Source organism: Didymosphaeria variabile (genome assembly GCF_027946475.1).
Source record: "Didymosphaeria variabile strain IMI 356815 chromosome Unknown scaffold_7, whole genome shotgun sequence".
NCBI classification, from domain to species: domain Eukaryota; kingdom Fungi; phylum Ascomycota; class Dothideomycetes; order Pleosporales; family Didymosphaeriaceae; genus Didymosphaeria; species Didymosphaeria variabile.
The window spans coordinates 2,413,704-2,441,331 of record NW_026611626.1 but is presented as its reverse complement, the minus strand read 5'-3'; the positions used below and the strand labels follow the sequence as shown (position 1 = coordinate 2,441,331).

General features: G+C 52.3%; 9 protein-coding genes and 1 non-coding gene across 10 annotated transcripts; 6 read left to right on the top strand and 4 right to left on the bottom strand.

Moving 5' to 3' along the window:
• Positions 1-253: 253 nt before the first annotated feature.
• EFM5_2 (Protein-lysine N-methyltransferase efm5) lies at positions 254-1,151 on the bottom strand (the record flags this gene model as incomplete). The annotated part of the gene is made up of 4 exons (XM_056218694.1): positions 254-477; positions 560-863; positions 912-1,074; positions 1,120-1,151. 4 exons carry the CDS (start codon positions 1,149-1,151, stop codon positions 254-256), a joined length of 723 nt encoding a protein of 240 aa, XP_056067959.1.
• A 199-nt stretch (positions 1,152-1,350) lies between these two features.
• On the top strand, positions 1,351-2,300 carry N0V89_009948 (uncharacterized protein; the record flags this gene model as incomplete). The annotated part of the gene is made up of 3 exons (XM_056218693.1): positions 1,351-1,434; positions 1,485-1,497; positions 1,552-2,300. 3 exons carry the CDS (start codon positions 1,351-1,353, stop codon positions 2,298-2,300), a joined length of 846 nt encoding a protein of 281 aa, XP_056067958.1.
• A 178-nt stretch (positions 2,301-2,478) lies between these two features.
• On the top strand, positions 2,479-2,574 carry N0V89_009947. The gene has a single exon. It is a non-coding gene; the product is annotated as a tRNA-Ser (tRNA).
• Positions 2,575-3,772: 1,198 nt separating this feature from the next.
• SHM2 (Serine hydroxymethyltransferase, cytosolic) lies at positions 3,773-5,343 on the bottom strand (the record flags this gene model as incomplete). Its single annotated transcript, XM_056218692.1, has 4 exons — positions 3,773-4,736; positions 4,790-5,154; positions 5,204-5,254; positions 5,308-5,343. 4 exons carry the CDS (start codon positions 5,341-5,343, stop codon positions 3,773-3,775), a joined length of 1,416 nt encoding a protein of 471 aa, XP_056067957.1.
• An 837-nt stretch (positions 5,344-6,180) lies between these two features.
• On the bottom strand, positions 6,181-7,097 carry N0V89_009945 (uncharacterized protein; the record flags this gene model as incomplete). Its single annotated transcript, XM_056218691.1, has 3 exons — positions 6,181-6,890; positions 6,941-7,009; positions 7,064-7,097. The coding sequence occupies 3 exons, from the start codon at positions 7,095-7,097 to the stop codon at positions 6,181-6,183; spliced, it is 813 nt and encodes a 270-aa protein (XP_056067956.1).
• A 2,037-nt stretch (positions 7,098-9,134) lies between these two features.
• Positions 9,135-9,455, top strand: N0V89_009944 (uncharacterized protein; the record flags this gene model as incomplete). Its single annotated transcript, XM_056218690.1, has 2 exons — positions 9,135-9,259; positions 9,311-9,455. 2 exons carry the CDS (start codon positions 9,135-9,137, stop codon positions 9,453-9,455), a joined length of 270 nt encoding a protein of 89 aa, XP_056067955.1.
• Positions 9,456-11,470: 2,015 nt separating this feature from the next.
• N0V89_009943 (uncharacterized protein) lies at positions 11,471-16,095 on the top strand (the record flags this gene model as incomplete). The annotated part of the gene is made up of 3 exons (XM_056218689.1): positions 11,471-11,815; positions 11,870-14,215; positions 14,293-16,095. The coding sequence occupies 3 exons, from the start codon at positions 11,471-11,473 to the stop codon at positions 16,093-16,095; spliced, it is 4,494 nt and encodes a 1,497-aa protein (XP_056067954.1).
• A 3,135-nt stretch (positions 16,096-19,230) lies between these two features.
• Positions 19,231-21,095, bottom strand: N0V89_009942 (uncharacterized protein; the record flags this gene model as incomplete). Its single annotated transcript, XM_056218688.1, has 2 exons — positions 19,231-19,980; positions 20,031-21,095. 2 exons carry the CDS (start codon positions 21,093-21,095, stop codon positions 19,231-19,233), a joined length of 1,815 nt encoding a protein of 604 aa, XP_056067953.1.
• A 380-nt stretch (positions 21,096-21,475) lies between these two features.
• Positions 21,476-24,244, top strand: COG3 (Golgi transport complex subunit 3; the record flags this gene model as incomplete). Its single annotated transcript, XM_056218687.1, has 4 exons — positions 21,476-21,580; positions 21,645-21,862; positions 21,909-23,325; positions 23,375-24,244. The coding sequence occupies 4 exons, from the start codon at positions 21,476-21,478 to the stop codon at positions 24,242-24,244; spliced, it is 2,610 nt and encodes an 869-aa protein (XP_056067952.1).
• A 973-nt stretch (positions 24,245-25,217) lies between these two features.
• On the top strand, positions 25,218-26,011 carry N0V89_009940 (uncharacterized protein; the record flags this gene model as incomplete). Its single annotated transcript, XM_056218686.1, has 3 exons — positions 25,218-25,245; positions 25,295-25,648; positions 25,767-26,011. The coding sequence occupies 3 exons, from the start codon at positions 25,218-25,220 to the stop codon at positions 26,009-26,011; spliced, it is 627 nt and encodes a 208-aa protein (XP_056067951.1).
• Positions 26,012-27,628: the final 1,617 nt, after the last annotated feature.

The following is a 27,628-nucleotide window of genomic DNA, read 5'->3' as shown; positions in this document are numbered from 1 at the left end:
GGTTACACGAGATCGTGAACGTGATGTTGTTGAAGAGATTGCGGCTGAGGTTGCGTGGTTGGAGTTGCGGTGTGGTGACCGGCCGAGATCACCCCACCGAACAGACGATAACGCAACTTCTTCAAATAGGCCATAGCCCTTATCAAAATTATTATACGATCCCATATTCGTACGAGCAGGTTCGATAGTGTCCCTTATCAAGTTTTTTCCTTTTGTCTTTCCCTTTTTTTGCAACGTGTTAACTACCACCTTCCTAACTCTGCTCCACCCACTTCCAGTCCGTGCATTCGAAGTTTGCATAGCACCTGAACTCATTGCTCAGCCCCTTCGAATGCTTGACCTCAAACGTCGTGGTGCGCGTGCCGACTTTGGAGTACAATTTCTGAATCAAAGCCTCCATGCGCTCGCCCGTGCAGGCGATCAATCGCAGCGACCCCTCGTCCCAAGACCTTGCTAGCCAGCGCACAGTCAGGGCAGCTGTAATTCATCAGCATTACTCAAATAACTCTAGGTGATGTAGAGCGGAAGCGAGGAATGGGGAGGAAACGAGGGAATTTACCTTTCGTCTGACAATCCTGGCTCAAGAAAGGCGGATCTACGATGATGCGGTCGAAGCTGGCTTTGAGCTCTACGGGGAGCTTGAGTGGCTGCTCGAAGTCGTAGGGGACGAACTCTTTGAAGACGTTGAAGCGGGTGTCATATTCGAGGAGGGTCAGGTGGGGTTTCGTGGTGCATTCTCCAGACGCAAGTATATTCTTTAGCTGTATGAATGTACTAGGTGCTGATACGACTGCTATCCTCGATTCATTGGTGGCGCCGTCAAGGAGGTGCCGGGCGAGTGTGGTCGCTGTCTCGTCGCTATACTGTGATGCGTGAGTACAAAGGAGCTTTGTTGTAAAAATAGTAAATACCCAGAACTGGCTAGCATTCCAGTCTTCAGTGAAGGCATCCATGCTCAATTTTCCTTCGAAGTCATCTTCAGCCTGCGTCTTCAAGTCCTCGAATTGCTTCTGCCGTGCGTCGCGCTCGCCATAAAATTCTTTCAGCGCGTCCAACGCCCCAGCCGAAAGCTGTCTTCGCTGCTTAGTTCCGCATCTTCCGAACAGGAAAGATACTTACATTGGGCCATCATCTCCATCTAAGGATGCCATATCGCCTTATGTACACGAGCTCACGAGCAATGCGGGGAACCCGAAAAGTGATAGCCCACTGCGAAACTGCCCCTCGGTCTTATCGATAAAGCACATTCTAAACACCGGTACCTCGGCCTGGAGGCCTCCCCGATATGCAAGCATGCGCCTGCCATGGCGATTGCGTGCTCACACCTCGTTGTACAGACTATATTCCAACATGGTAGAGCCGCTGGCAGACCTACCCAAAGTCGAGAAGATGAGTAGCCGCGTCATACGCGTGCTGGGCGGGAATCCAAGCAAGGTACGCAGTATCGCATGCCTTTGTGCGACCGCGCGCTGACAGACGGACAGTTCACGTTGCAAGGTGCGCGGTAGCTCTCCTTTTTAACGGGTTACATTCGTCTAAATAAATTCTAAGGCACGAACACGTACATCGTCGGGCAGGGCGCGCAACGCCTCCTCATCGATACCGGCGAGGGCAAGCCGGAATGGATACAAAGCCTCAAGAGCGTGCTTGAAGACGAGAACATCACCATTTCAAAGGCGCTGATATCGCACTGGCACCACGACCACACGCAGGGCGTGCCCGAGCTCCTCGCGCACTCGCCATCCACCGTAGTCTACAAGCGCGACCCGCAGCCGGGTTGGGAGGACATCAAAGATGGGCAGACGTTCACGACCGAGGGCGCAACGCTGCGTGCGTATTTCTGTCCCGGACATACTACAGATCATATGGCGTTTGTGCTTGAGGAGGAGAACGCCATGTTCACGGCCGACAACGTTCTCGGGCACGGCACCGCTGTCTTCGAGGATCTGGCTACTTACATGAAGAGCCTGGATGGTATGGCTACGCAGTTTACCGGCCGGGCATATCCCGGCCACGGGCCCGTCATTGCAGACGGACCTGCAAAGGTGCGCGAGTACATTGCGCACCGGAAGCAGCGCGAGAAGCAGGTGCTGGATGTGCTCGGGGAGGAGCGCGAGGGCGGCTGGACGGCTATGGATATTGTGAAGATTATCTATAAGGATTATCCTGAGAATCTGTGGGCACCAGCGGAGAAGGGTGTATTGCAGATATTGAGGAAGTTGGAGAGCGAGGGGAAGGTTGTGAAGGAGGGGAATAGTTGGAAGTTGGTGGGGATGGAAGCTGGGAGGCCGGCACTGTAGCCCCACCTATCCACCGAATTTACGGCCAATTGACGCCCAATTGCTACGCCAGGTACCCCACAGTCCTCTATCACCTACAGTGAGAAGTGTGACGCTGTTTTGAGTGGTATATATACCATTAAAGAAAAAAAATATCATCAGTCCATACCAGATTCTGGTCCAGAACCACGTTCCAGAAGTCGCAGTGTCAGAGTGGTTAATGAGTTAGACTTGAATTACGCAATTCAGCTATCTAATGCCTTCGGGCGCGCAAGTTCGAATCTTGTCTGCGACGTTTAAGGTCGACGTCGGTGGTAACCATCTTTTTGGCCTTCGTCCGGAAGGCCTGGACCACGCTTTTTGCACGGAATACCACGTACACATACTCTGAGTAGGGTACCGTAGTTGTATCAATTGCATTGCTGTGTGGGGTGGGAGTTGCGGGAGGAGGGGTGGTCTCGGATGGCATGTCGCGGCTTCCATCTCAACTCGCCCTGCAGGCGACTGTAGGCAGTAGATCAACGTCGTACATGTTCTTTTTACTCTATTACTCTATTACTGTAGAGATAAAAGGAAATTTCAATGTCATGGCATTCGAGAGTCAGGTTGTGCACGGGAGGAATTTGCCCGTTGCTACTCGTCATCCTCGACGGCTGCGAATGCCTCCTAGACGCTAGCCATGCTTCTTTTACTTTATCACGACAATGGAAGATCCACATAATCGCTTGGGCTGTTGGCTGAGTCGATTTTATCGCAGGCGTAGGTCAGTATGCGAAAATCGCTACTTCATTGTGATCACTTCCGGAACCTTGACATAGGGACCAGATAATCCCTTGAATATGTTTGTAGCAACCTAGGAGCTCTCGGAAATGACACTGACGTATGAGCCGCTCGTCAAACTGCATAATACCGAAGCATGGCCCAGTAAATGTACGATCTTCAAATCTTGACTAGCAAGTTACACACCGTAGCGGCGCCTATGGCGAGGCTATAATTATTACAGTAATGGCTTGCCTGGGAAATCGTCGACGCGCCTTGCCGCAACTAAATGTAGGAAGAGCACAAAAGTGCCCGGGGTAAAGGCATCGGCTCCGGCGACTTTCATGTCTGTCGGCACAGTTCATGTACGCAGGTACCGGTGGTCGGGAGTCGGGAATGTATGACACCTACCGTACGAGTATACGCAGTCGCCGGAAAGCTTAGTGCGCTTGTACGCCGAGACGAGCACACGGGACTAGGTCTGATCATGGAATAACGCGAGAATTTATTGTTGGTTTTGCTTAACCGCACATGTTGAATTTGGCAGCTGGCTACATATCATCAGATGCTAAACGTCTCTAGCATCTCTTCCATCCGATCCAATCCGGGAGTATCATTAATCTTTCATTCCATTTCAGCCAGCCCAAACCAAATCGTCATGTTGAACTTTTCGCAAACACCATGTTCTAAACGCCAGCAAATGTCATATACTCATACAAATCGGAAGCGGTAACCTAAATGGGAAGAGGGAAAGTAATAGCCCAGGCAGCGATCTCCTTCTTGAGGCTGTTAATGTCATCAACGGAGCCGCTGGCGACCTTGGCCTTGAAGTCCTTGAGCTTGTTGGCCTCCTTAGGGAGCTCGCTTTGGATCTTCTGAGTGAGCTTGATGACGTTGTCGACATATCCAGCGATGCGCTTGAAGTCATCCTCGCCGAGACCACGCGAGGTCATGGCCGGCGCGCCAATGCGGATACCCATAGGGGTGAGCGCAGACTGGTCACCAGGGGTGGTGTTCTTGTTGCAGGTGATGTTGACCTGCTCGAGGACGGCCTCAACACGCGCGCCGTCGAGCTTGATGGGCTTGAGATCAACGAGCACCATGTGGTTGTCGGTTCCACCAGTAACGAGCGTGTATCCGAGCTCGGTGAAGGCTACCTCGAGTGCCTTCGCGTTCTTAATGACCTGCTGCTGGTAGGCCTTGAACTCGTCGGTCTGCGCCTGCTTGAGGGCCACGGCGAGCGCGGTGATGGTGTGGTTGTGAGGGCCACCCTGGTGGCCGGGGAACACGGAGAAGTTGATGGGCCCTTCAAGGTCGTAGAGGGTCTCCTTGCCAGTCTTTGCGTCGGTCTTGCGTACACCCTTGCGGAAGAAGATCATGGCACCACGGGGGCCACGGAGCGACTTGTGGGTGGTGGTTGTGACGATGTCGCAGTAGGGGAATGGCGACTTGTTTACACCCGCAGCGATAAGACCGGAGATGTGAGCCATGTCCATGAGGAGGTAGGCACCAACCTTGTCGGCGATCTCGCGCATACGGGCGTAGTCGATTTCACGGCAGTAAGCGGAGGTTCCGGCCACAAGGACCTTGGGGCGGTACATGAGGGCATTCTGCTCGAGCTGGTCGTAGTCGATAAGACCGGTCTTGAGGTCAACGCGGTAGGGGAAGGTCTCGAAGTAGGTAGAGACAGCGGAGATCCTGTCGATGGTAAGCACAGTACTCATAATTCGCAAGTAGTAAGCTCTGCGTACTTCCGCTGCGGGGTCTGGTAACCGTGGGACAGATGTCCGCCATGGGGCAAGTCCAACCCCATGAGCCTGTCGTGGGGCCTCATGATGGCCTGGTATGCCTGCAGGTTCGCAGGGCTGCCGCTCAAACATTGAACGTTGACACCCCATTTCTCAGAGTCGAGACCGAAAGCCGCGAGAGCACGCTTCTGGCAGAGCAGCTCGATCTCGTCAATGTGTTGGTTACCGCCGTAGTAGCGGGCTCCGGGGTATCCTTCAGAGTACTTGTTGGACATGGCTGAGCCAAGGGCATCGAAGACAGCGCGGGACGTGACATTCTCGGAAGCGATGAGGAGGATGGACTCGCGTTGACGCTGGAACTCTTTTTTCTACGCCAATTAGTGTTCACTACATCATTAAGAAGGCTGTAGATCATACCATAATCTCATCGACCTGGGGATCCAGCTCGACCAAGTTCTTGTGCATCAACTGTCGTGAGTCAGTAACTATTGTGCTCACGGTGCATTGTGCGGGGCACATACGTCCTTGTGGGACTCTGAGAGCGCGTAGGTAGACATGATGGCTAATGGGTGTGGAATTAAGGAGAATGGGTATCAAGCGGAAGACGGGAGGGATGAGAGCTGCTGGAAAGAACAGCGGCGCGCTCAGTGGAGGGTTTTGCTATTTGAACACCTGCACCAACGCGAGACCAACGGTGACTTTTTTGCGAGGGGCAGCAGCGCTAGGCGATATGCAGCCTGGCGTTCCCCGAATCGGAGCCCGACCCTGTAGTGGGCCTCCGATTTGTGAATGCAGATCCGGCTCGAGCGACCGGCGTGGAGCACGCAAGTCCCGAATGACATCTCTGTACACCAGTAAAGTCTCCGCTGATGTTGTTGACACTGAGGAGTAATGGAAGGCTTATACGCTCGAAGGTGCTGGTTCCCCAGACCGCGCTCCCGACGGAAAGCGCTTCTTCTTGCCCTTGCCGCGGGTAGGCTTGTCCTCACGAATGAGGAAAGCTCAACCATCACTCTCACGTAGCCTTACACCAACACAGTCTAAAGCCGCTAAAAGTTTGGTAAGACGGACTCGACTTTTTTCAGTCTTCGTTCATTCATTCTACATAAATACAGTCCATTTGGGTCCTCCAACACTATCCAATCCTTGTCTCGTCCATCGAATCGAATCCATCAATTGCTTACCATGCCGAATGCACACCAACGCCGAATATGCCAAATATGCTGTCTGAGCAGCACGCTGCTGTCGCATCGTGAAAGGGTATGTAACTAGTCTGAATCGAAGCGTCATAGGCAAAACTGCTCGGCGCCAAATATCCCCAATGCCATCAGCAACTCTCGTATCGTATCGTATTATCCTCCATAAAGTGAATGCGCAAGTATGACTGCAAGCGCTTAGTCGTTGTCGGTCAGGCGGTCCAGCACGATGATGCTCAGTATCATGACCAGCAGTCCGATAGTCACAATGATCAGCAGTACGAAGCCAAACCAGCCGAGTACCATGGCACTTGTTCCGACACCAGCTTTCACACTGCCATTCCCTAGGTCTTGCGCTATTGTTGCTGCTGCGACGGACGCGGTGTGCTGCCAAAGAACCGAGACGAGGACGAAGATGGAGGCGATGAAGATGAGCGCGAGGGCGACTTGAGATACCGGTCTGGACGGGAAGGGCTTGATGTCGACCTCGGAGCCGGTTTCCCTGTCGCGCTCTTCGTGCCAGCCGGGGAATGTCGCGAGGAGGACAAAGCAGAAGAATGCGAGGATGATGGCGACGATGAGCAGGTAGGGGAAGACAACGGCGTCCTTGAAAGTCGATGCAACCCACACAAGGTTGAGCGGGTCTTGGTCAACCGACACACCCTGCACCAGCGCCGTGGCATTGTTGGAGCAGATGTAGTCGCCGCCGTCCTTGTTGATGCAAATGCCAAAGTAGCCAACGCGCACGGCGAGTTGAGCGTTACCGACGATGTTCGCGATAGCTGCGGTGACTCCAGGATCGACTTGCTCTGTGGAGTAGGAGGGCGTGTACTTTTCGTACCACATGGAAATGAGGAAGATGCCGGGTATGAGTGGCGATGTGGAGGAGCATCCTGCTAATAATAATGCTGGAAATGGTCAGTCGTTGCTTGTTATACGCTGGCATATCGGGACTCACATAATAGTATTATAGCAATGGCTATCAAGATCATAAGCACGTGGTGGTAGCCAAGAAACGGTATCATCCCTGAGCAATGTTAGCAATGACTTTTCGTTGCATCGCGAGACAAACTAAACGCACGTTGCATGCTAACAGCGAACCGCATGTTCGCCATGGTGTGCTAATTCTCTTTCTGTCTCGTCTGCTCTGGAATGCGATCCGATCTCCTGGCGCCCAAGAGGGCCGGAGCGCGCGTGCGGTGGAACGCAGTCAGAGTCTGCGTGGGCGTCTCTGCAAAGAATGAGGAGCGAGCGAGTGAATTGCCTCAGTCCTAGGAATGTGGTCGGTTGTGGTATGCAGGTAGCGTGGGTCTCGCGATAGCGTGCGCGTGGTGGGTAGCTTTTGAAGCTCCGCTCGGAATCTCAACTGCGACCAACGACTGTCAGAATACCTCCTGTCGCTAGAGGAAGAATTGGGGGAGAGAGTAGGAGAGAGTGTTTAGCTTGAGATGTGTTCCAGCCTTTGTTCCAGCCCGAATACTTTTTGCTGCGCTGAAAATCGTGAGGTTGGGGTACTTGGTGTGGCTGGGCGAGATGCCAGCCTCCTCGAATTGTAAACACTGGCGCCCGGGGCAACCACCAACGAGAGAACGTCATCGCTCCCAGCCTCGCCAACGCACCAATCATCGGCACCAGCGCATTAATACGGACATTTTATTTCTGGGATTCGCGTGCAGTCGCGCTTCGGTTCCTGCGTTTCCGCGAGCTCGACTTCGGTGTGGAGGTCCATTTCGTCGACACGCAATCTCTCCCAGCCTCTTCTTTCTGCACCGCAACGTGGCATGGCAGTCGCGAGACGGAACTGATATCAACATGGCCAGACCGCTTCTTGCGCAAGGCCATTATTGCTCATCAGCACCGGCGCCTGTTCGTCCAGCTCACGGCCTCCGCGTTGTGCGATATTGAATCTTCTCGCATGTCTCATTGCGCCTCCCTCACCTCGTTGGAGGCTAATCTCGTCTGAGCTGATTTTCTAATGATGCAAACTCTACCAATACCATATACCCACACCCAGCCCGTTCTTCAACTGCGATGTATCTTGCACAACGCATACCGGATCATGCGAACGCCATCTTTTTCTGAGGATAGGATGGATTTGAGGATGGGTCCAGCGTCAATGACAGTGCAGCGGTCGCTAATGTCGAAGTTGACGCAGTGACTCCTGAGGATCTGCTGCCCATTCTTCGCAACGAGCGGCTACATGCCTGCTCACGCCGAACGAACGCTTTCTTCTGTCGGGTAGGCTGCGGATATGGCTCTCATGATAATAGGCTCTGTTCAAGCAACAATGATTGCGCTGCTCGATGCTTCTCAGCCTGCTGCTGGTGTACAACGATCTAGACTAGTACTCTCCTGCAGCGGGAGGGTCTTCTCTACCCGCCCCCGATCCAGTCTTCAGCGCCTCTGTAGCGCGTCATCGTTAGTGGGCAAGCTTGCAACGTGGTCATTCGGATCGTTCCCGCTGTCATATTGAGTAATGCCGCCTAGCTGTGGAGCTGTTCGCGATCGCAACAAAACCTCGATGGAGCAGCACGTCACTGTCAGCTGCACATACAGGCAAAAGGACAGGCAAAAGGCATCAGGCATCTGCCGAAAAGATCGCAATCCAGATGCGGCACCGCGTAAGATCGAATTGCTATCAGTTTCACATGCAGCAGCTGGCCGAACCCTGATTTGACAGGTTGCGCTTGACCGCATCCGTCGATAGCGCCTGCGTCAAGTCGCAACGGTATGACGTAGCGCATCGATGCCCAAACAAACACACGGAGGAAAACGCAACCTCACGCATGCTCTCGTGCAAAGCCGCCAATGAGAGCGACAGAGTTGCTTTGCCATCGAGATCAGAATTATCCGCGCTAGTATTGTACCCAGTCTTCGCCTTCGCTGTGACGTTCAGCGATCGACTTCAGTCATGCGCTCCATCCGCAGAGACTGTTTGTTTGTTCCAGGCTATCAGAACCCTGGAGCTCGATGGAAGCGGCGATGCAAGCCATGACGTACCTGTCATTCAACGGCTGCTGTCGAAGGGACCGAGAAGTACTTAAGAGGTCACCTCTGCCACCCCTCTAGCTCTCCATCAACGCCTACAATCGACTCCTACAACAAAGCAACTTCACACTCAAACCAAAACTTCCACCAAAACAACCATAACTATGTCTGACGCCGGCCGCAAGGATCTCCACACCAAGATCGGTGAGGGCATCACTCCCGACTCCACCAAGTCCACCCAGCAGAAGATGAAGGAGACCGTCACCGACACTGGCGACAAGTTCGCTCGGTATGCTTCTCTTTCCCCCTCATGTCCAACCACGCTAATGAACATCCACAGTGGCACCCAGCCCGACCATGACAAGTCTCTTGGCCAGGAGGCCTCCGACAAGGTCTCCCGCAGCCACGACCGCGAGGCCCACGGCTCCTCCGGCGGCTCCATCCTCGACAAGACCAAGGGCGCTCTCGGCCTTGACAAGCACTAGATGCTACGACTGTACGATGTTACGATGACTGGAGGATGGATGTTCAGGAACTGATCGGTACCGACCTACGGTTATTCGATATATGATACCAAGCCTTTTGGCTAGCTGGAAACAGTAATGAAATAACTCTACAAATCTTGGCGTCCTCTGTGCTGTGACTACTCTGCTGTGTTGTGAGTATACGTTGACTGTGTGGTGTCGGTTGTGCGTGAAAGAACGAGAGCCATGAGCTGTGCATGCGTGTTACACGGTTCATGCCTCATTTGAAGGCTGCCCTTGTTCTCGTGACACTGTCCGCACTTTGAACGCGATTTGCACTTTGAACGCGTTTTGATGCCGCTGGTATCATGTCTACAGTTCGGCTCATTTACATGCAAGTACCGTAACGTGCTAGAACGGAATTAACATCAGCGTCGAAACCAAGTCATTGACCCATGCTCACGTTGAGCTACAATTCTCATGGCAGTGACACTAAGCCGCTTCGGGACTTGTGACTGGCGTGAGAGCAATCATTCGTTCTTTTACTCACGTTTCGCTTGCAAAGACTGTCATGTAGCTTCTTTCGGCCTCACTTCGACATAGAACAGCACATTCGGATGCGAAAGGGGCAAAGGGTGCAAAACACAGACTGTATGTTCTCGTCACTATTCTTGCACTTGACGATAGGCTGATCACGTCGCTAGACGCTTCTAGTGGTGCGCAAGCAGACTGACCAGTCCGACATCAACCGCCTAGCAGAGCAAGAACCATTCTATATTGGACACCTGCCCAGTCATGAGGAAGGCCTAAACTTCATACTTCATATAGTTGACTTTCATTACTGAGGCGGCTGACAACGTTTTTGGAGGCGCAAGGCGAATAAGATACTTGCCCTCATGATTTTCCTGTGTAAAGCAACCGTTTTTTCAAGCAGAAGGGTGTCGAGTTGTACTTCAGAGTCCCAGGATTCGAACATTCTTTGTCGTACATAATCAGCTGGTTGTAGCGCAGGTATCAGTGCTTTGCAAAAGTTGTGACCCCCACCTCCTATGGTTCTTGGTATACCTTTTTATACGTTTTTCGCAATCTATATACTATAGGAGGCTGGTTATTAGCTAATTTCTGTTAAATCGTGGTTTCTAGGCCTGGTTGACGTTAGTATAGGGCACCAGGCTATCAAAACAGGCGTGCCAGAGTGACGTACCTGATAATCAGCCTCCTATAGTAAATAAATTGCTGGAAACTTATAGAAAGGTATCTCAAGAACCATAGGAGGCGGGGCTTTGCAAAGCACAACATCTCGCCGTGAGAAGAAGCGACCGAGGTCGACGGAAGTGACGCCTATTTAGCCGAGACAGATTTGTATACGAGTATCCCGCAATTGCTTGCGTGGCTTGAGCCGAAGCTGGACCTTCAATGAGGATAGACCACAGGTGTAGGTGATTACCTAATCGTTTTAGTACCTAGGTAACTTTCAGCACCCACCAAACATCCACTGTTTGAACAAGAGCACCATCTCACGAACTCTATGATTATACTCATTAACTCAACTGCCGATTTCCCTGCGGCTCGTATATGCATAAAGCATTGGTCGCTTTCTATTATGCTACATGTTCGTCGCCATACTCCGCGGTGCGGAGTACAAATCTGAAATCGGTCGACGGAACGGCCCCCAACTTCACAGTGTTGCTTACCGCAAGCCGCACTGCGCTAGCATCGCCGAGACCCCATTAGCTGCAGTAGGAGATGCCCAAAATACGAATGAGATGGATGGTGGCTGAAGCCAAACGATATTGGGCGAATGCTACAATGATCAGCAACCTCGACCGACATCTACAAGAAGGGGTCGAAGCCCAAACGCAGGCTACGAATGCATTCGACTCAATACAAAGCGCCAAGGCAAATTCAGTATTTTCTGTGTCGGCCTATTGCACATCGCGGAGCCAGGCGAAATACGGGCTTTCGTCCCAAGACCAAGCCCCGTACGATCGGCCTACCTTTGATGTGAAGGTGTGCGTGAACCACCGCCTTCGAATATGGCCGAGAAACCAGAAATCAAACGCATCAAGGAGGAGCTAGATAAGGACACCAGAGATGTATCGGATCTATGGAACGAGGCGCTACGAAACTACAAGGGTATTGTCGGCGAGGGTCTTGTGCCGACGTACACCAGTGTGGGCGAGATGATCAAGACTGGTACAGAGCAGATGAATGCCTTCCATAAGTTTCGCCACGACAGCAAGAAGGTGGATAAGCTGCGCAGCTTGTTCGCATCAAACTTGGATTATATTGAGAAGGGTGCGCAGCAGATCATCGCTGCGGCAACTCCAGCGTTCCCTCCTGCGGCCGCGATCGGGACAGCGCTAACTTACATGCTTACAGTAAGTGTGCCAGATATCGCTAATTGTGAAATCTAAAAGCTAAAATTCGATTAGGCTTGCAAGCAAGTCTCAGCCGATTACGATGTGGTGACAGCTTTCTTCGAAGACATGAATGCATTCCTTCAGCGCATTACAATTCTCGAGTCGAGGCTACCAAGTTATCCGGCGTATCGCAACTGCTTGATGGACGCTTTTACTTCCGTCTTGGAAATGTGCGGATTTGCAACGAAGTACATTCAACTGAAGCGCTTCAAGAAATGGATCTTGAACATGATTCGTGGGCAGGACGACGAACTTGCAGGCGCCCGCAAGAAGATGGACACGAAGATGTCGCGCTTGCAGAGTGCCACGGAATATGCTATTCTCGGCAACACGGAAAAGTTGCAGACAATGAGTGCCGAGTTGAAGGAGAACGAAGAGATGCAGACTCGAATGCTCGAAGAGCAAAGTAAAATGCTTACGACAGTGATAGAGAGTCAGGAAAATGTACGCAACGACCTCAAAGATATTCGAAAGTTGTTGAACGTCTTTCAAGAGCAGCGAAAGGAAGAATCACACGCTGGGAAGCAGAAGAGCGCAATCGGGAAACCACCTACGTCCAACCGCGTCAGGACTTTCTTCTACGACTACATTGACCCTGCTCACGAACATCGCAACATCAAGGAATACTTAATACCAGAGATGTCGAAATGGTTTTTGGAAGAAGATGAGTGGGCTGCTTGGCTCGCGCAAGACAAAGAAAAGGAAACTTCGAAATTGCTCTACATCGCTGGTCCACCGGGCTCTGGCAAAAGTCATATCGCTTTCACTGCTCATGAACGACTTGTTCAGTTGGCGCAACAAGACTCTGTTCGGAACACGTGTGTTGTGCATTACTACTTCCGCGAGACCAGAAATGAGACGAGGTGTTTTTATAACGCTATCAACTGGCTCGTCATCCAAATGGCCGAACGTAACAATCACCTGTGCGAGAAAATCAACATTGAGCTTTCCCGCGAAGACACCGACATCGACATCAACGACTGGAGAGACATATGGAAAAAAGTCATCGCACCGCTTTTTGATAGTTCATCGACGTCTCGCCTACAGATTGTGTTTGACGGTTTGGATGAGCTGGCTCCTGATGGCGTACAACGTCCTGCAGGACTTGAATTCCTGAAGACGGTCGCTGAGTCAGACCTGAACGTCAGTGTTCTGTGCACAACGCGTTCTACCTCCACGGCATCTATATTTTCGAAGCAGCTGGATGAGATTGGAAGTAAGAGTATAATGGTGACGAAGGAAAAGCAGCTGCCAGACTACAAGACTTTGATATGGCATCACCTTGATAATGACGCCAGGCTGAAGAATCTGAGTCAATATATGAGGCAGAGAGTGTCCAGTACACTGGAGGAAAAGGCCGATTGCCTTCTCTATGCGGAACATATCCTCCGAAGATTCAATAACTTGAGCCGAGAGCCGCTCATCCTTCGACACCTGGACCATGAAATGCCTGAAAATCTTGAGAAGCTATACAGTGTCATCTTGTCTGACCTACTACGCAAGACGAACAGTGAACAACGAAAAGCCTTGAAGACCCTGTTCTTATGGATCGCCTTCGCTGTGCGTCCTATTACTCTGTCCGAGGCCATGGTCATCGTTAAGCTCTCGCCAGGGAATCTCGATCTAGAAGAAGAGCTGCAAGATCCTCAACTCGGCCGTTTCCTACGGATTGCTGACCGCATAGAAGAGGTAGACCTGTCATCTCCCTCAGCGGATACTGATCTGGACGACTTGCAGGAGCAAGGAAGTCGTCATGAGAGCGCTTCCGATGATTGGAATCTGCCGCTAAAGTTTCAAGAGCGCTCTATGCGCGACTATTTCCGCGTCGCCAAATTTGACGAGGATCCTGATAGCTTGCGCACTACGGGCTTCGAGGCACACCGGCAGATTTTTGTTACACTTTCTCGGATCCTCTGCGAGAAATCTGACACAGGTATCAGCGATAGGCTGCGTGGATTCGCAGGGAGCTCCTGGTTCATGCATCTGGGCTGGGCGTGGTGGTATAATAAGCTTGGCCGCCCGACAGAAGAGCAAAAGATTGAGCTCCTAGAAGCCATGGCTGCGGTGTTCAATGGTGAAGGTGGATCAAGTGCCAACATTGAGAAGCAAGATATTTATTACGAATATCTCGGTACTAACGGCTTAGAAACGAAGGTGAAGTACTTTGCGGAGGTTGCGAGTGAGGTAGGAGAAGGAAAGCTAAAGGAAAGTACCAGCGCGTGGATCAGAGAGATATCGACCAGCTGGGAGAAAGCTTTCATCAATTTGGCGAAAGCTCACATCGGGAGGTGGTTTTCCGCAACGGATCTGAAGTCTGCTAAGCAGTCATATAGATTTGCACGGAGTGCCTTGGGCATGGTAAGCATCCCTTTATTATAATTAGTGTTCGAGCTGTAACCGAGTTATGGAGTGGACAGATACTGACGTCTCATTAGACTGACCTAAAGCATCTTAAACAAGAGATCGATTACGATGAAGACTCTGATGAAGAGACCTTGAACTGTGAAGAGATCTTAGCCATCTCTAAAGTATTTCCGGATATCACAGACAAGAACGCCTCTTACGCAGTTGCTCTGCTTTTATACGACTCTGAGTACTACATAGATGCCCTTCCAGAAGCCGAAAAGGCCCTCGAATTCGCGTCATCCGACCCAGTCAAGAAATTTCATGCGACTGATCTCCTCGCCAACGTCCAGTACGCGCTTGAAAAGTACGAAGCTGCCCACAGCACGATCACTTCCACACTTTGTGACACTGCAGACATTAATCCAGCTCAGGTCCGCCGTTCACTTGTCACTCGCGCCAAAATCGAGTCTGCGCAGTCGCTGGTAGAAGATGCTATGGCAAGCTATGAAGAGGCACGGCGCGCACTACCAGACACGCCCATGCTGGGTGAGGACCTGCAGGACCAACTTGGCTCCCTCGTTTCCAACAAGTATGATGATCCTGCTGCCATTGTCAACGCAGTCAAAAGCTGGACACCGCTTGAACGTCTCGCTTGGGCAACATGGAAGTACGATGTTGACGGCGAGCAGCATCTGGATTTCCAGCGGGCATGTGGTCGTGCAAAGGAGATAAACTTCATGGTCGCCACCTACAAGGAAATCATAAAAATGCTCGATGCTGTGGATGCCGGCGCACCCATGCGAAAGGAGCTTGCACTTACACAGTGGGAAGTATGTGGGGACTTGGCCGCTGCGAAGGAACTCCTTGACGAGATACTAGACAGGGAATCAGACGGGTCGGACTACAGGTTCACAGGGCAAGACTCCTCCTGGAACATGGTGCAGACCATCGATGCCATTAGTAACGTCCTCTACGAACAGTTCCGCACGACTGCCGATCCCAAGCAAAAAGCCGATATCATCGCAGAAATGAAGGAGGTAACGAACCGGCCGCTACCACGATCGATCTCGTCGTGGAAGTCGATGCTTAACAGCCATAGACTGATCTTAGCACGCATGGTAAAGAAAATGGGGCCCGTCTCCGAGTACCAGAACCTTCTCCAGCAAATATTTGACGTTTGCTATGATTCTTTGACTGATAATGTTGGGTGGAACGACTCGGATAATTTGCGGTCTTTGGCTATGGTGCTCTCGGTGATGGGTGGGTTCAAAAAAGAGGCGCAGATTTTGATATCGGCGATTTTCTCGAACTTGGATAAGACTCTGGATGCAAACGAAGATGAGAAAGAGGGAGAGCAAGATGTTGACGGCGAAGCCAGGCCAGAAATCGATGACCAAAATCATGAGACGCATGACCAGGACCATGAGAAGCAGGATCATGGAGATGACGAGACTGGCGATGGAGACGACGAGGACGAGGACGAGGACACCAGTTCCACCTCCTCCCTCCCCACCGACGAAGGTGACCTGCTAGGCGATAGTGGGTACTTCTGCTACGGAGAGTGCACCGACGGTACTCGCTACCGCGCCTGGAAAGGCCGTGCCCTGTATGTCTGCACCATTTGCGCGGACGTCATATTGTGCGAGGCCTGCTTCCAGAAACGCCAGGAGTACAATGAAGGCATCTCATCTCCAAGAACAAAGGTCGGGGCTGAGTATTGCGGTATAAACCATCAATATCTGAAGGGTCCAGTCGAGGGGTGGAAGGGTGTGAATGACGGGGTAATTATGCTTGAGGGAGAAGAGGGAGTGGGGCTTAAGACGTGGTTGGCGAGACTGAAGGAAGAGCGGTGGAAGGGCGCATGGGAGGCATTCTGGTTGAGGGAGGATTAGCCTTTGGTATTGTAGGCGGTACTCGCATCGTTATTGAATGGTTATACTTTTGCCAAAGCAGGACCGTCCTCCCCTAATGGACTACCATAGCTATCCCTATAGTTATGTCACGTGCGCAAAGACGTAAGCGCGCATGCAGGCTACAAGGCTGACCTCAGGCGCCGATTATTCTGCACATTTTGGCCGAAAAACATAACAGCGACACTATCCCTTCGTCACCTCGGTCGGCGTGCGACAACCGATGACAAAAAGAACCGGTGCTCCGTTCTCTACCATAACACAGTGCCCCGAAGCCACGCCAATACACTTGATCCATGATATCCTACCCCGCAGCCTGCGGCCGAGTCATCCCAAAGGTTCACAACCAGGCACCACTAAGGCTATCCACCTGCCAAGGCCCACCGCGACACAGGCTTCGTCATGGCGATACGACTGATTGATACCAAGACCCTCAGTATGAGCTCTTTCGTGGGGTCTTCTGTTCCGAAATACGCAATTCTGTCCCACACCTGGGGTGCTGATACAATGGAGATCACATTTCAGGACATGATCGCCTTGACCAGGGGATTTGAGCGTTCTAAAAAGGCGAGTTCTGGGTATCGCAAAATTTGGAAGACTTGCCAAAACGCTCGGTGGGCCGGCATTGGATATTGTTGGGTTGACACTTGTTGCATCGACAAGACGAGTAGCCGTGAGCTGAGCGAAGCCATCAACTCGATGTACAACTGGTATCGCGATGCAGTCATTTGTTATGTTCTGCTTTCTGATTATGAAGTCAGACCTATAGCGAATCACAACACACTGGGTGGTTGCAAATGGTTCACTAGAGGATGGTGTTTGCAAGAGCTCGTGGCGCCGCGACACGTGAAGTTCTATGATCGATTGTGGAGATTTATCGGAACTAGGGAAACACTGGCATCTTCTATCTCTACGATCACGATGATCAACACCAATATCTTGACTGGTCAGGTGCCGATCGAATCGCTTCCAATAGCACAAAGACTGTCGTGGGCGGCTAACAGAGAGACAAAGCGAAAGGAGGATATCGCTTACTGTCTACTGGGGATCTGCGACATCTACATGCCAATCCTATACGGGGAGGGATCGAGAGCATTCATACGTCTGCAGGAGGAAATCATAAAACGCTCGAACGACCTCTCGTTATTCGCAACGCGGCAACCTGACACGAGTGGAGGACCGGATCCATTGCAGCGATATCGTGATCTGCTAGCACCTTCTCCGAAGCACTTCGCCCATTGTGCGGACCTTTACTATACGAGCAATGACACTTACCAGAGCAGTGCATATGCCATGACCAACAGAGGACTTCACTTTCCCGAGGCTTATGTGTATTGTGATTATCATTGTGGCGTATACCTCATGGAACTGAACTGTAAGAATCCGGGAACACGGAGTAACGGCCAGCTAGTCCTTCAGCAAGTTGGGCCCAACCTTTTTGCGAGATGCCATGACCAGCTACTTGCAAGGGGAGTAGACCGTCTGCTTTTTAAGACCATTCTAAAGGAACATATATACATCATCTCGAATATACGACCTTCGCTGCAGGCGCATTTGAGCATAGCAGCCGAATACGCCATCACAGTGCCGTCTCGTTGGTTGAAATTTCCTCGCAAGCAGGTGCTGGAGGTTTTAGAGAGACCACTCTTCAGAGGACGCTGGGACATTGCTAGCATGCAGTTTCTCACGAACGGACTTTCTTACTTCGAAGCTATCATGAAATTCCACCCAAGGCGAGCATTGCATGGTAATGCCAACGAGATACGTCACCTACAGATCAAGAACAACAGTTGCTATTTGATGTTAGGGATTCGCAGCCCTGCTTCTGGTTCGGCGGCAACGGCATGGGTTCACTTAGTAGAAGAGACTGTCTGGCAGTTGTCACAGGACCATAACGACAAAATGAACCCCTTATCTCTGCCGGCCATGCTGGGTATCGATATATTGGATACTCGTGCCACACGAGCGAGGCTGCACCTTGGTGCACAAAAGACAGACCACGTGTACCTTGATGCTTCGATTACAGTAGATGATCAACAACGGAAGGTCAATCTGAAGCTGGACTTGAACTGGGAGGGTGGTACAGTGTAGTTCTATCGTGTTCAATCGTTCACTTGTTCGTATGTTTCACTCAAGGATGGTTTGTCGCCAAAGAGACTCACACCAGAAGTGTGAGCCGTGCATTCTTGAGACTCATATCAGCAAAGAAGCCGGGTCAGAGCTGGACCAGATAGGGATCCACTTGGTGGAATGCTTCATGATAGTTGCGCTCATGCACACACTTGCAGATGTTTTCCCTTTCCTATACTTTTTGTCTTGGATAAGAGCGTGTCCGCTAAAGTACCTGGGTTGCTACATAGCTAATTTCTACCTTGAAATCGTATAGTACCATCAGTTAGTGCCAGAGGGTTTAATCTTGATCTGGCCCTTTCTGAGCTCGACTATTTCATACTGGCCGGCGGCGTCTGCGCATTACATTGATATTGCCCTTGCCTGGCAAAGCCCTATACTGAACTTCCGAAGCGCGTCAAGCATTTTATCCCTAGGACATTTCTCGTGGCATTCTAAGATAGGGTGTGAGCTTCCACTTCAAGTCAATAACAGAGAAAGCGCATGATAATGAAAGACTGCTAGCCTAGGACTGATCTGCAGAGGAAGCATTTGAAACAGATGCGGGCTTCCTTCCGTCCAACACATTTAGGGGACTAGAAAGCTCCACTCTCAATCTGCCATAAGCTTTTCCTAGCAGAGCGCTAGAATGCGAAAGTGGCAAACACTGTCCATAGTGCTTCATACCATAGTTATTCGTAGATCAACAGAAAGACAGTGTTGTAGACATCGCGAGGAAGTAGAACTCGGAATTAGAAGCGGATGTGGAGGTAATGGTAAAAACTGGGTTGAGTGAGAGCTCGTTTGGGGATAGTAGTGTACAAAGCCATATGCGGCACGCGCTAAACTCCCGTTCCAAGTATATGCACAAGAAGTGAATGATCCCGGGCACAACCACCCGGCAGGCCTGAGCTAGGGCAATCCCTAGCATCCCAGTATGACCAATGATAAGTGCGTGGGGTGTAGCCAACTCCAACTTTTCATTTCCAAAACATGGTATCGCGGCTCCTAGACAGCAGAGTACACAGCCGTGCAACCCCGTCCACACTCGACCTTTTGTTCCATCTCGACATTCCTCCCATTAACCTTAACCTTCTGCCTCGGCGTAATCTGGAAACGATGCATCGCCTTCTCGCGCTTCTCCCCAAAGAATCCTAGTCCTTTCTCGCGCTCCGCCTCGGCCGCCTGGTCTAGCGGCTGGATATAGGTCGGGTTCGGTGCGTTGCTCCGCTTCCCTGTGCCAATCTGGTAGTACTCGTTATTGCCCCAGAAGAGAATGTCGCGGCCCCAATTTGTGTCATTGGGCGTCAATTTCGAAGAACGACGGGAGGTCGCCGGAACAGCGACGGAGGCGACGTTGTCCATCACGGCGGAAGCATGGTTCGCGCCGATGCTCATGTACGCGAGCTTGATTGGTATGACGGTGCTCGTGGGCTCGTCGTACTCATACAGCCCTGAAAATGTGGGCAGCTTGGTGGGTGAGGACTGATTGTGCGTCCAGCGGCCGTTACCAAGCTGGCCTGTGAGCCCGAATCCGAATGCCCAAACGTCGGCTTGCACGCGTGTGGAGTCGCGAGCGGTGGCGACAGGCTTGGTGGCCTCGATGGTAAGGAAAGAGGTGTTGCCACCAGCGAAAACGTTGGTTACAGAGGCTTGTTGGGCGGTGCCAGTGTAGAGGCGTTGTGTGGGAAGGAGGGAGGGCGCGTCGATGAACATGGCTTCGGGATTGAAGTCGAAGCCTAGCTGGCCGGAGGAGTTCTGTGGTGGTGAGTATGTAGTTTTGAGGCATGGGAGATAGTAAGACTTACGTCGCCGAAGCCAAAGGCTCGCCCGGCTGCATCACTGACAAGACTGTGGAAGTCTCCGGTTGCGATGTGTTGTATGGGAAAGCCTTTGAGGGTCGTGATCTCATGCGGATTATCGAAAGCACCCGCTGGGCGCGTTTCCCAGGTCAGGCCTGGGACACCGAGCTGGCCTTTGCGCGGGAAGTCTTCGGTTCCGGAGGCAAAGGAGAAGACGCGTCCAGCCGAGGTGAGCATTAATGCATGCTCTAAACCAGACGAGATTTGTGTAACGCGTTCGCTCCATGCGAGGTTTTGTGGTGTACGGAGGCGGTAGGAGACGTCGTTCGACGATCCCCAGAAAGGTATCCACGATGTGGAGGCTGGCTTGGGGCCAGTCCGTTGTTCTTGTTGCGAAACAGGAATCGAATATACATCGCCCGATTTGGAAAGCGCTATGATTCTGTCTCGAGAAATTGAGAGGGATGACAAGTTCTTTCCCCTCAATGTCGGTGTCGGCTGTGTCGTCTCCTTGGAAAAAGCGGTCCCCCATTGCAGCAGATCGCCTCTCTCGTCGATAGCAGCGCCAAAGGCTCTATCCATCTTGATATCCCTCAGCAATTTTCCATCGAAGAAAGGTATCCGTCGCGGTGATTTTATGAAAGTCTCATTAGAGTCCGGTGCCACCACCTTGCCGGAATTTGACCCCCATGCATATACTCCAGGATTCTCCCAGCTTTTTTGCACCTGCAGATGCTGCGAACTGATAATGTTCCTGTTGTCTTCCTCCGACTTCGCTTTCCGCCGGGGCTCCTCAAAGTTCAGCTCTTGCTGCTCCTGTGGCGGCTCCTCCGCATGCACCTCGCGGAGGAACTTCTCTCCATTATACCACTGCCATGCAGTTGCGGTGGCCCAGAGGGCTGTGACGGCGACGACGGAACGGACAAAGCGCTGCTGGCGGCGCTGCGCGTACGGGTGGGGTATTGCTCTTGCTCTGCTCGGATACGATGATCTGGAGGTAATGTTCCTACTGGTGCGCGGGGCCTGGTGAACTCGAAGTGTGGCGCGTGAGAGGCATCTGCTGCTGAGCATCGTGTTCTGGGACGATTTATGTGCTATGGAGGGAGTGGTCGGACAGTGGACAGGACGGATTAGACACAAGACATTGTAGATAAGAGTAATTGTAGTAGTGAGGTAATGGAGAAGCGCTGGTTGGATGGCAGTGGAGACGCTCAGTAGCTGCGATGCGGCGAAACCAACGGCGATGCGGCGAAACCAACGGCGATTTCGGAAGTCTAGAACGTCACCATTGGAGAGCTGCCATTGACGTCGTTCGGAGCGGGCACATTGATGGGGCGATTCGGAGCAGGGCAACCCCACGCTCCGGAGCTAGCAACGTAGTTTGGTCTTCGTGGCCGTGACCGACGCAAGGGCACCATTCACTCCCGCGGCAGGTCGTCCCTTCCTTCACAATGTACGAAGATGCGTCTTGGTATTCGTCCTTCGTGCCGCGGGCTGTCAAGCCCATCGAGAAGACCAAGCATCGTCGCCGCGAGTCGCGTCTCGAGCAGCCAAACGTAAGCCCACTCTCCGTCCCATGGGTATGTTGTCGCGTACGTGTATTGATTGTTTGTCATGTAGGAGGGCCCCACTGACGTCGAGCGCGCAGAAGCCATCGTCGAGTCCGTAGAAGACCAGCCGGGAAGCCTCAATGGCCCGCCGCCCGCCACCGTGGCCAGACGCGCAAAGTCGTACAGCGATTTCTACGATGTCGTCCGCGCCCATCTGAAAAAGGAGAAGGAGCTGGAGCGCAAGAAGTCACGCGAGAATATCAGCAATGAGCTGGAATTTGCAGAGTGGTGAGTAACCTCAAAGCAGACGAGAGTACCCACGCTCATGGCTCAGGTACAACGGCATCCACGAGGAGCTGCTGGATGCCAGCCACGAAGAGTACAAGCTCTACCAGGACCAGCTGCATCTCACCCGAACCCACCTCGACACAATCATGGCCGATACGACCGCCGCACTCGGAACGCTTTCGTCCCTCACCGCATCCTTCCAGGCCGTCGACGCTCAGACCACCGCCTTCCGTACACAGTGCGAAGGCCTGATAGATGACCAGAAGCGCATCACAAAGCTGGCAGAGGGCATGGAGCAGAACCTACGCTACTACCTGTACCTAGAGCCCATGACGAAGAGGCTCAATGCCCCAGGAGCTGCAAATATTGTTCGTGGGAAGGAGTTCACAGATATGCTGGCCAATCTGGACAGCTGTCTCGAGTACATGCAGGCTCATCCCAAGCACCGCGAGTCGGCCACCTACCGCTCCAGATACCGCTTGCTCCTCACTCGCGCCCTGACGCTCATTCGTGTACACTTCACGAACGCACTTCGTGAGATCGCCGCAGACGTAGCGAAACGAATAGCAGACCGGCAATTGAACGACACCACATCATCGGCCTTGTTGTATGCAAAATTCCGTGTGGGCGCACCAGAGCTTAAGAGAATGGGTCTAGAGATTCAGAAACGAGCCGTAGTGCCCGCCGGCGCAGAGCCTGGAGCGGAGGCCGAGTACCAGAGCTTGATGAACGAGCTATACCAGAGCTACTCGGCGACTCGCGGACGCCTGATTCTGCCCATGGTCACTAAAAAGATTGGCGAGATAGCCCAGGCGCCGAGCTCCTCTAACGATCTTGTTGCCTTTGCCCGCAGTAGCATAAGCTACATTCGCCGAATATGCTCCGATGAGTCCGATCTTTGGTGTGAGTGGTTCGAGGGTGAGCGCGGCATGTACGACTACTTGGAGGCCATGTGCGAGCCCATGTACGATCATCTGCGCCCGCGAACCATCCATGAAACCCAGATACTGAAGCTGTGCGAGCTGTGCACGTTCATTCAAACACAGTACATGGAAGAGGAGGACGAAGACGAATCGCCTATCGAGGCGCCCAGGTTGGATTTCCAAACGCTTGTGCAACCGGCACTGCACGACGCACAGGATCGACTTGTATTCTTGTCTCTTGCAATCCTTCGTGACGACATCGAACGCTACAAGCCCAAACCAGAAGACCTGGATTATCCACTCAAGAATAAGAAGCACGCTCTGTCAGGGTCCAAGTCGAACCAACCAGTGCTTTCAGGGAAGAAGGCACCCAAAACCGATCTGCCGCCCACTCCGCAAATGCCGAAGACGCCCACAGTGGTTGAAGAAGATGATCCAGATGCCAAATGGAGCTTCAACACCGAAGCTGCGTTCAAAGACTGGTATCCCACACTGAGAAAGGCAATCTGGTTACTCAGCAAAATTTATAGGCTTGTACATGTAAGTTGGAAATCGCTGTCACAACTCGATACCCCTAACATTCAACTAGTCCTCCGTCTTTGACGACCTTGCCCACCGCATTGTCCACAGCACCACTCTCTCCCTTCGCCACGCCTCAACCCTCATTACCAAGTCCGCTTCCCCTACGGACTCAGCCCTATTTCTAATTTCCCACCTGCTCCTCCTCAAACAGCAAATCGTCGCTTTCGACATCGAGTTCGTCACCCCAGAGACAGACCTCCAATATGACTTCTCCAGCATCACGAACACCTTCTGGGAGCTGCGCTCCCGCGGTAACCTCTTTAACCCCCGTGAGCTCGTTGGCCTGCTCATCCCAAAGGTGGTGGAGAATATGCTCGACGCCAAAGCCGAGGTCGATACAGTTCTGCGCCAAGCCATCAACGACTTCACCGGGCAATTCGTCACGCGCATCACCGAGCCTATCAAATCCAAGGACGGCAAGACAGTCATGAAAGTGCCGCCCGCGGAAGCAGCGCCACGCACAACGAAGATTAGGAAGAACCTCGAGCGCGAGACGCCGTTCCTTCGTTCTAAGCTTGAAGAGTATATCACCGACCACCGCACGCGCGAGATGCTTGTCGCCGCCGTTATGGAGGCCATCACACAGACGTACGAGGACTGGTTCGATACGGCGTACACTCCTAGTCTGAACGGTGCGGGACGCAGCGCGAAGGGCAAAGGGCCTGCGGACGGGGTCTGGGATCCGGATGTGTTTTCTGAGTGGTGTACGGGTGTTTTTAAGCTGGGCACCTTGGGGCTGGGCATTCTGGGCGCTGGTGAAGAAGAATATGACAGGGAAGAGGATGACAGTGACGCTAGTGATGCAAGTATGAGGGCGGTCAGTGAGAGGACGGGTACGGAGAGGACGGGCGGGACGGGCATCAGAATTCGGATGTAAAAGCTCTAGCAGCGGCGAGATACGATAATATAGCGATGATAGATCGCACTGAGAACATCATTTGATCAAAGCTAAGCTTAAGCGCTCCCTGACCAGCGATGTTCTTACTTCTCTGTCCCTTTGTTAGCTCCGACATACTTGCTTACACCGTCACCACGTTAACACTTCTATTCCCTCCAATTCCACCCCGACAACCCCCCAAACCCACTTTCTCGATCATACCCTCCGTACGCACAATTTTTTATTATTCTTGCTCCCTCTTTCTCTTTCTAACACCTATGTTCTTCTTGGTAGCACGCCTACTTTCATACCCCTTGCCTTTCCTCCTATTCTGCGCTTCCACTCTTGCAGCACGCTTCTCTTTCCCTGCATCTGTTCTAGGTCGGGCTACGCGGGTCGAGCGTTAACCGGCGGTGCTTTAGGTGGAGCCGTGGCGCTGCAGTGTGTTGCATTATTTGAAGAGCCAGCCGTCGGTTCCTTCGTTACCAAACCTTTGCGTCTTCTAGCTTCTACAACGCGATTCCTCGAAATCGAATCCAAACAATGCGCGAAGTCCCGTACTCGCAGCCATTCTCGTATAACACATTCTAAGCTGACATTAGTACTAATCCTTGTTACCTAGTAACGCAAAGAACAGAAGCAGATCCGTGTTCCCCAGATTCTCGGCAGTTCGCCCTGCTGCAGCCTAAATACCGCGTCTCGGCGGACACTTCACGTAAAAGGTGTTAATGTGAGACAGATGTGTAATTGGCTGCGCGAACTAGCCAGCTTGCTATGATAGGCTGTCAAAACATAGAAGCAATCTACATGCGTTGACATATTGAGTAGTGAAGCATCCGGACCGTTCAAGGAAACCGAATCGCGTTTCGCGAAGGGCATATATCATGGCAAAGGAGAACGTCTCGAGCTCTCTTGCATTATTGTCACGCATACGAAGAGAGTCTACGAGATGAAGTTCTTCACCACCCTTCTTATGGCCGTAACGGCCGTCCAAGCCCACTGTAAGCCATCTCTGACCACCCGTACCTCTACATTTCTCACTGAACCCAGATACCTTTCCCCGCCTCGTCATCAACGGAAACTCCGACGCCGCAGACTGGACCACGACTCGCCGCACCAAGAATGCCGATTCAAAGCAAGGCATCGAGAACCCGACTTCGGCCGACATCCGCTGCTATCAGTCATCGAACGCGGCCAGCGTAGCGACCGTCCCCGCAGGCGCTACCATCCACTATGTGAGCAGCCAGCAAGTCAATCATCCGGGGCCAACGCAGTACTATCTCGCCAAAGTACCTACTGGAGCGGACGTAAAAACATGGGACGGAAGCGGCGCGGTGTGGTTCAAGATATCGACCACGATGCCCAAGGTCGATGCGCAGAAGCAGATGACATGGCCTGGACAGAGTAAGTTCCACTCCTCCGCTACGCTCTCCTATTCCGTCCCGTCTCACTTGATCCTCCTCCCCGTTTAGAGGGAGTGCTCAAGTGGACTATGCACTAATGTGAAGGGGGTTTCCTCTAGATGGATACATAACCTCCAACGCAACCATCCCCAAGAGCGTCCCTAGTGGCGACTATCTGTTGCGCGTTGAGCAGATTGCACTGCACTTGGCTATGAAGGCAAACGGGGCGCAGTTCTACCTCGCGTGCTCGCAGATCACGATAACAGGCGGTGGGAGTGGGAGTCCAGGGCCAATGGTGACTTTCCCAGGAGCGTATAAGAGTTCGGATCCAGGTGAGTTGCGTCGATGGGAGGAAGTGGGATGATGGAGCATGTTTCACTGACGAGATGTAGGGATCCTGGTGGATTTGGGGAAGATTGCGAGTGCGCCGGATACCTATCAGCCTCCTGGGCCGGCTGTCTGGACGGGATAGAGGGACTGAGAGGAAGTTTGGCTGATTGCGTGGTGTGAATGAATCCTTTGCTCGACGTCTTGCATGGAATGAGATCGTAAATTCTGCAGGTATCTGCTCAGCAAACGCTCCTTTTCTATGATGAGTTCTGAGTCTTCCCACTGACATAAGCTGTTTGCGCAATCTACGGCGTTTGTGTTCAGCTTTTGCTGCTTACAAGAGCTTCTAGGCGGTTGAAGATATGGAGTTATGCTTGGGATCAATATTATCTATTAGATTATCTTTCTAGTGTGTAACACATTAAAGGGTATCATCGTAAGCCCTGCCACATCAATATTCCCACGCCTACAGCTACTGAGTTACTCCACGAGAGGTCTCTAGGCGCAGAACCTTTCGCATCCGCGCTGCTAGTAGATGAACCTTGAGCTGCCCCCTCGGCTTTAGCGCCATTGTTGGCGGAACCCGTAGCAGATGGTGAAGAACCGCTCGAAGACGAGGAAGCCGATGGCGACGAAGAAGACGATGACTTGGGACACGGGTTGTCATACACAAATTGCTCAGGCACACCACTGCAGGTACTCGCTTTGGTAGCGTCATACGTGCCATTGGGATATTTCCAGCAAGTCCCCGAGGCATACGGCGAGTTGCTTGGATTATCTGGGTTGAATACGGCGTAGCTGCAGGAGTCTGCATCTGCACATTGATTCAAGCAGTCCGAGGCACCGCTACTAGCAGCGCAAGTGTAGAAGCAGTCGTCATCGGGCGTAGGGTACCCGCAAACCGATGCAACAGCGGAAGGTGAAGCGGTGGCCGTGCATGCACCAGAGGTTGGCGTTGCCCCAGCGCACTCGGGCTTGTTGTAGACGGAGAGGTAGTCGCTGCCAGCGGTGCCGGCGCTCTCGTCGAAGGTTTCACCCGGGTACAGCCAGCATGTGCCGGTGCCAGTGTAGGGGTTGCCCTTCGCGAAGATAACGAAGTTGCATGGCTGATGGGCGTTGCAGTATTCCCAGCAGTTGGCTTTTCCAGAGCTGGCGACGGCGAATTCTGGGCCTGGCTTTTTGTAGTCGGAGAGCGTGGTGATAAGGGAAGCTGTGCAGTTCGATACTTCAGCGGTGGGTATGGGATACTGTTGGACGGTTGTAGTGGGTTCTGGGCCTCCAGTAGCTTGCCGCAAGCCTTGCGCAAGGACTGTGGGAGCACATGTTAGGGCGATCGATGCCCAGAAAGGAGTGATATTCATGGTTGCGAACGAGCGTGGTTGAGGAAATGGGAAATTACGCCGAAAATCTGGGGAAAAACCACATACTGTAGGTATGATTTATAGGAGAACCAATAAACTCGGCAAGGCTCATTCGACTCAGGGTTCGAATTGCAATAACGGAGCTGCCTAAGTAAGGCAAGGGCGATCCTACGAAAAAATATATTTGGTGTCATCTTGGCCCCCAAAAGCCTTGCTATTGGTGGGTGTCTTCAGCCTAGCCTCGTTCAGCCACCGCAACCTTATGACTGTGCCACGCTAGAACTATTGCA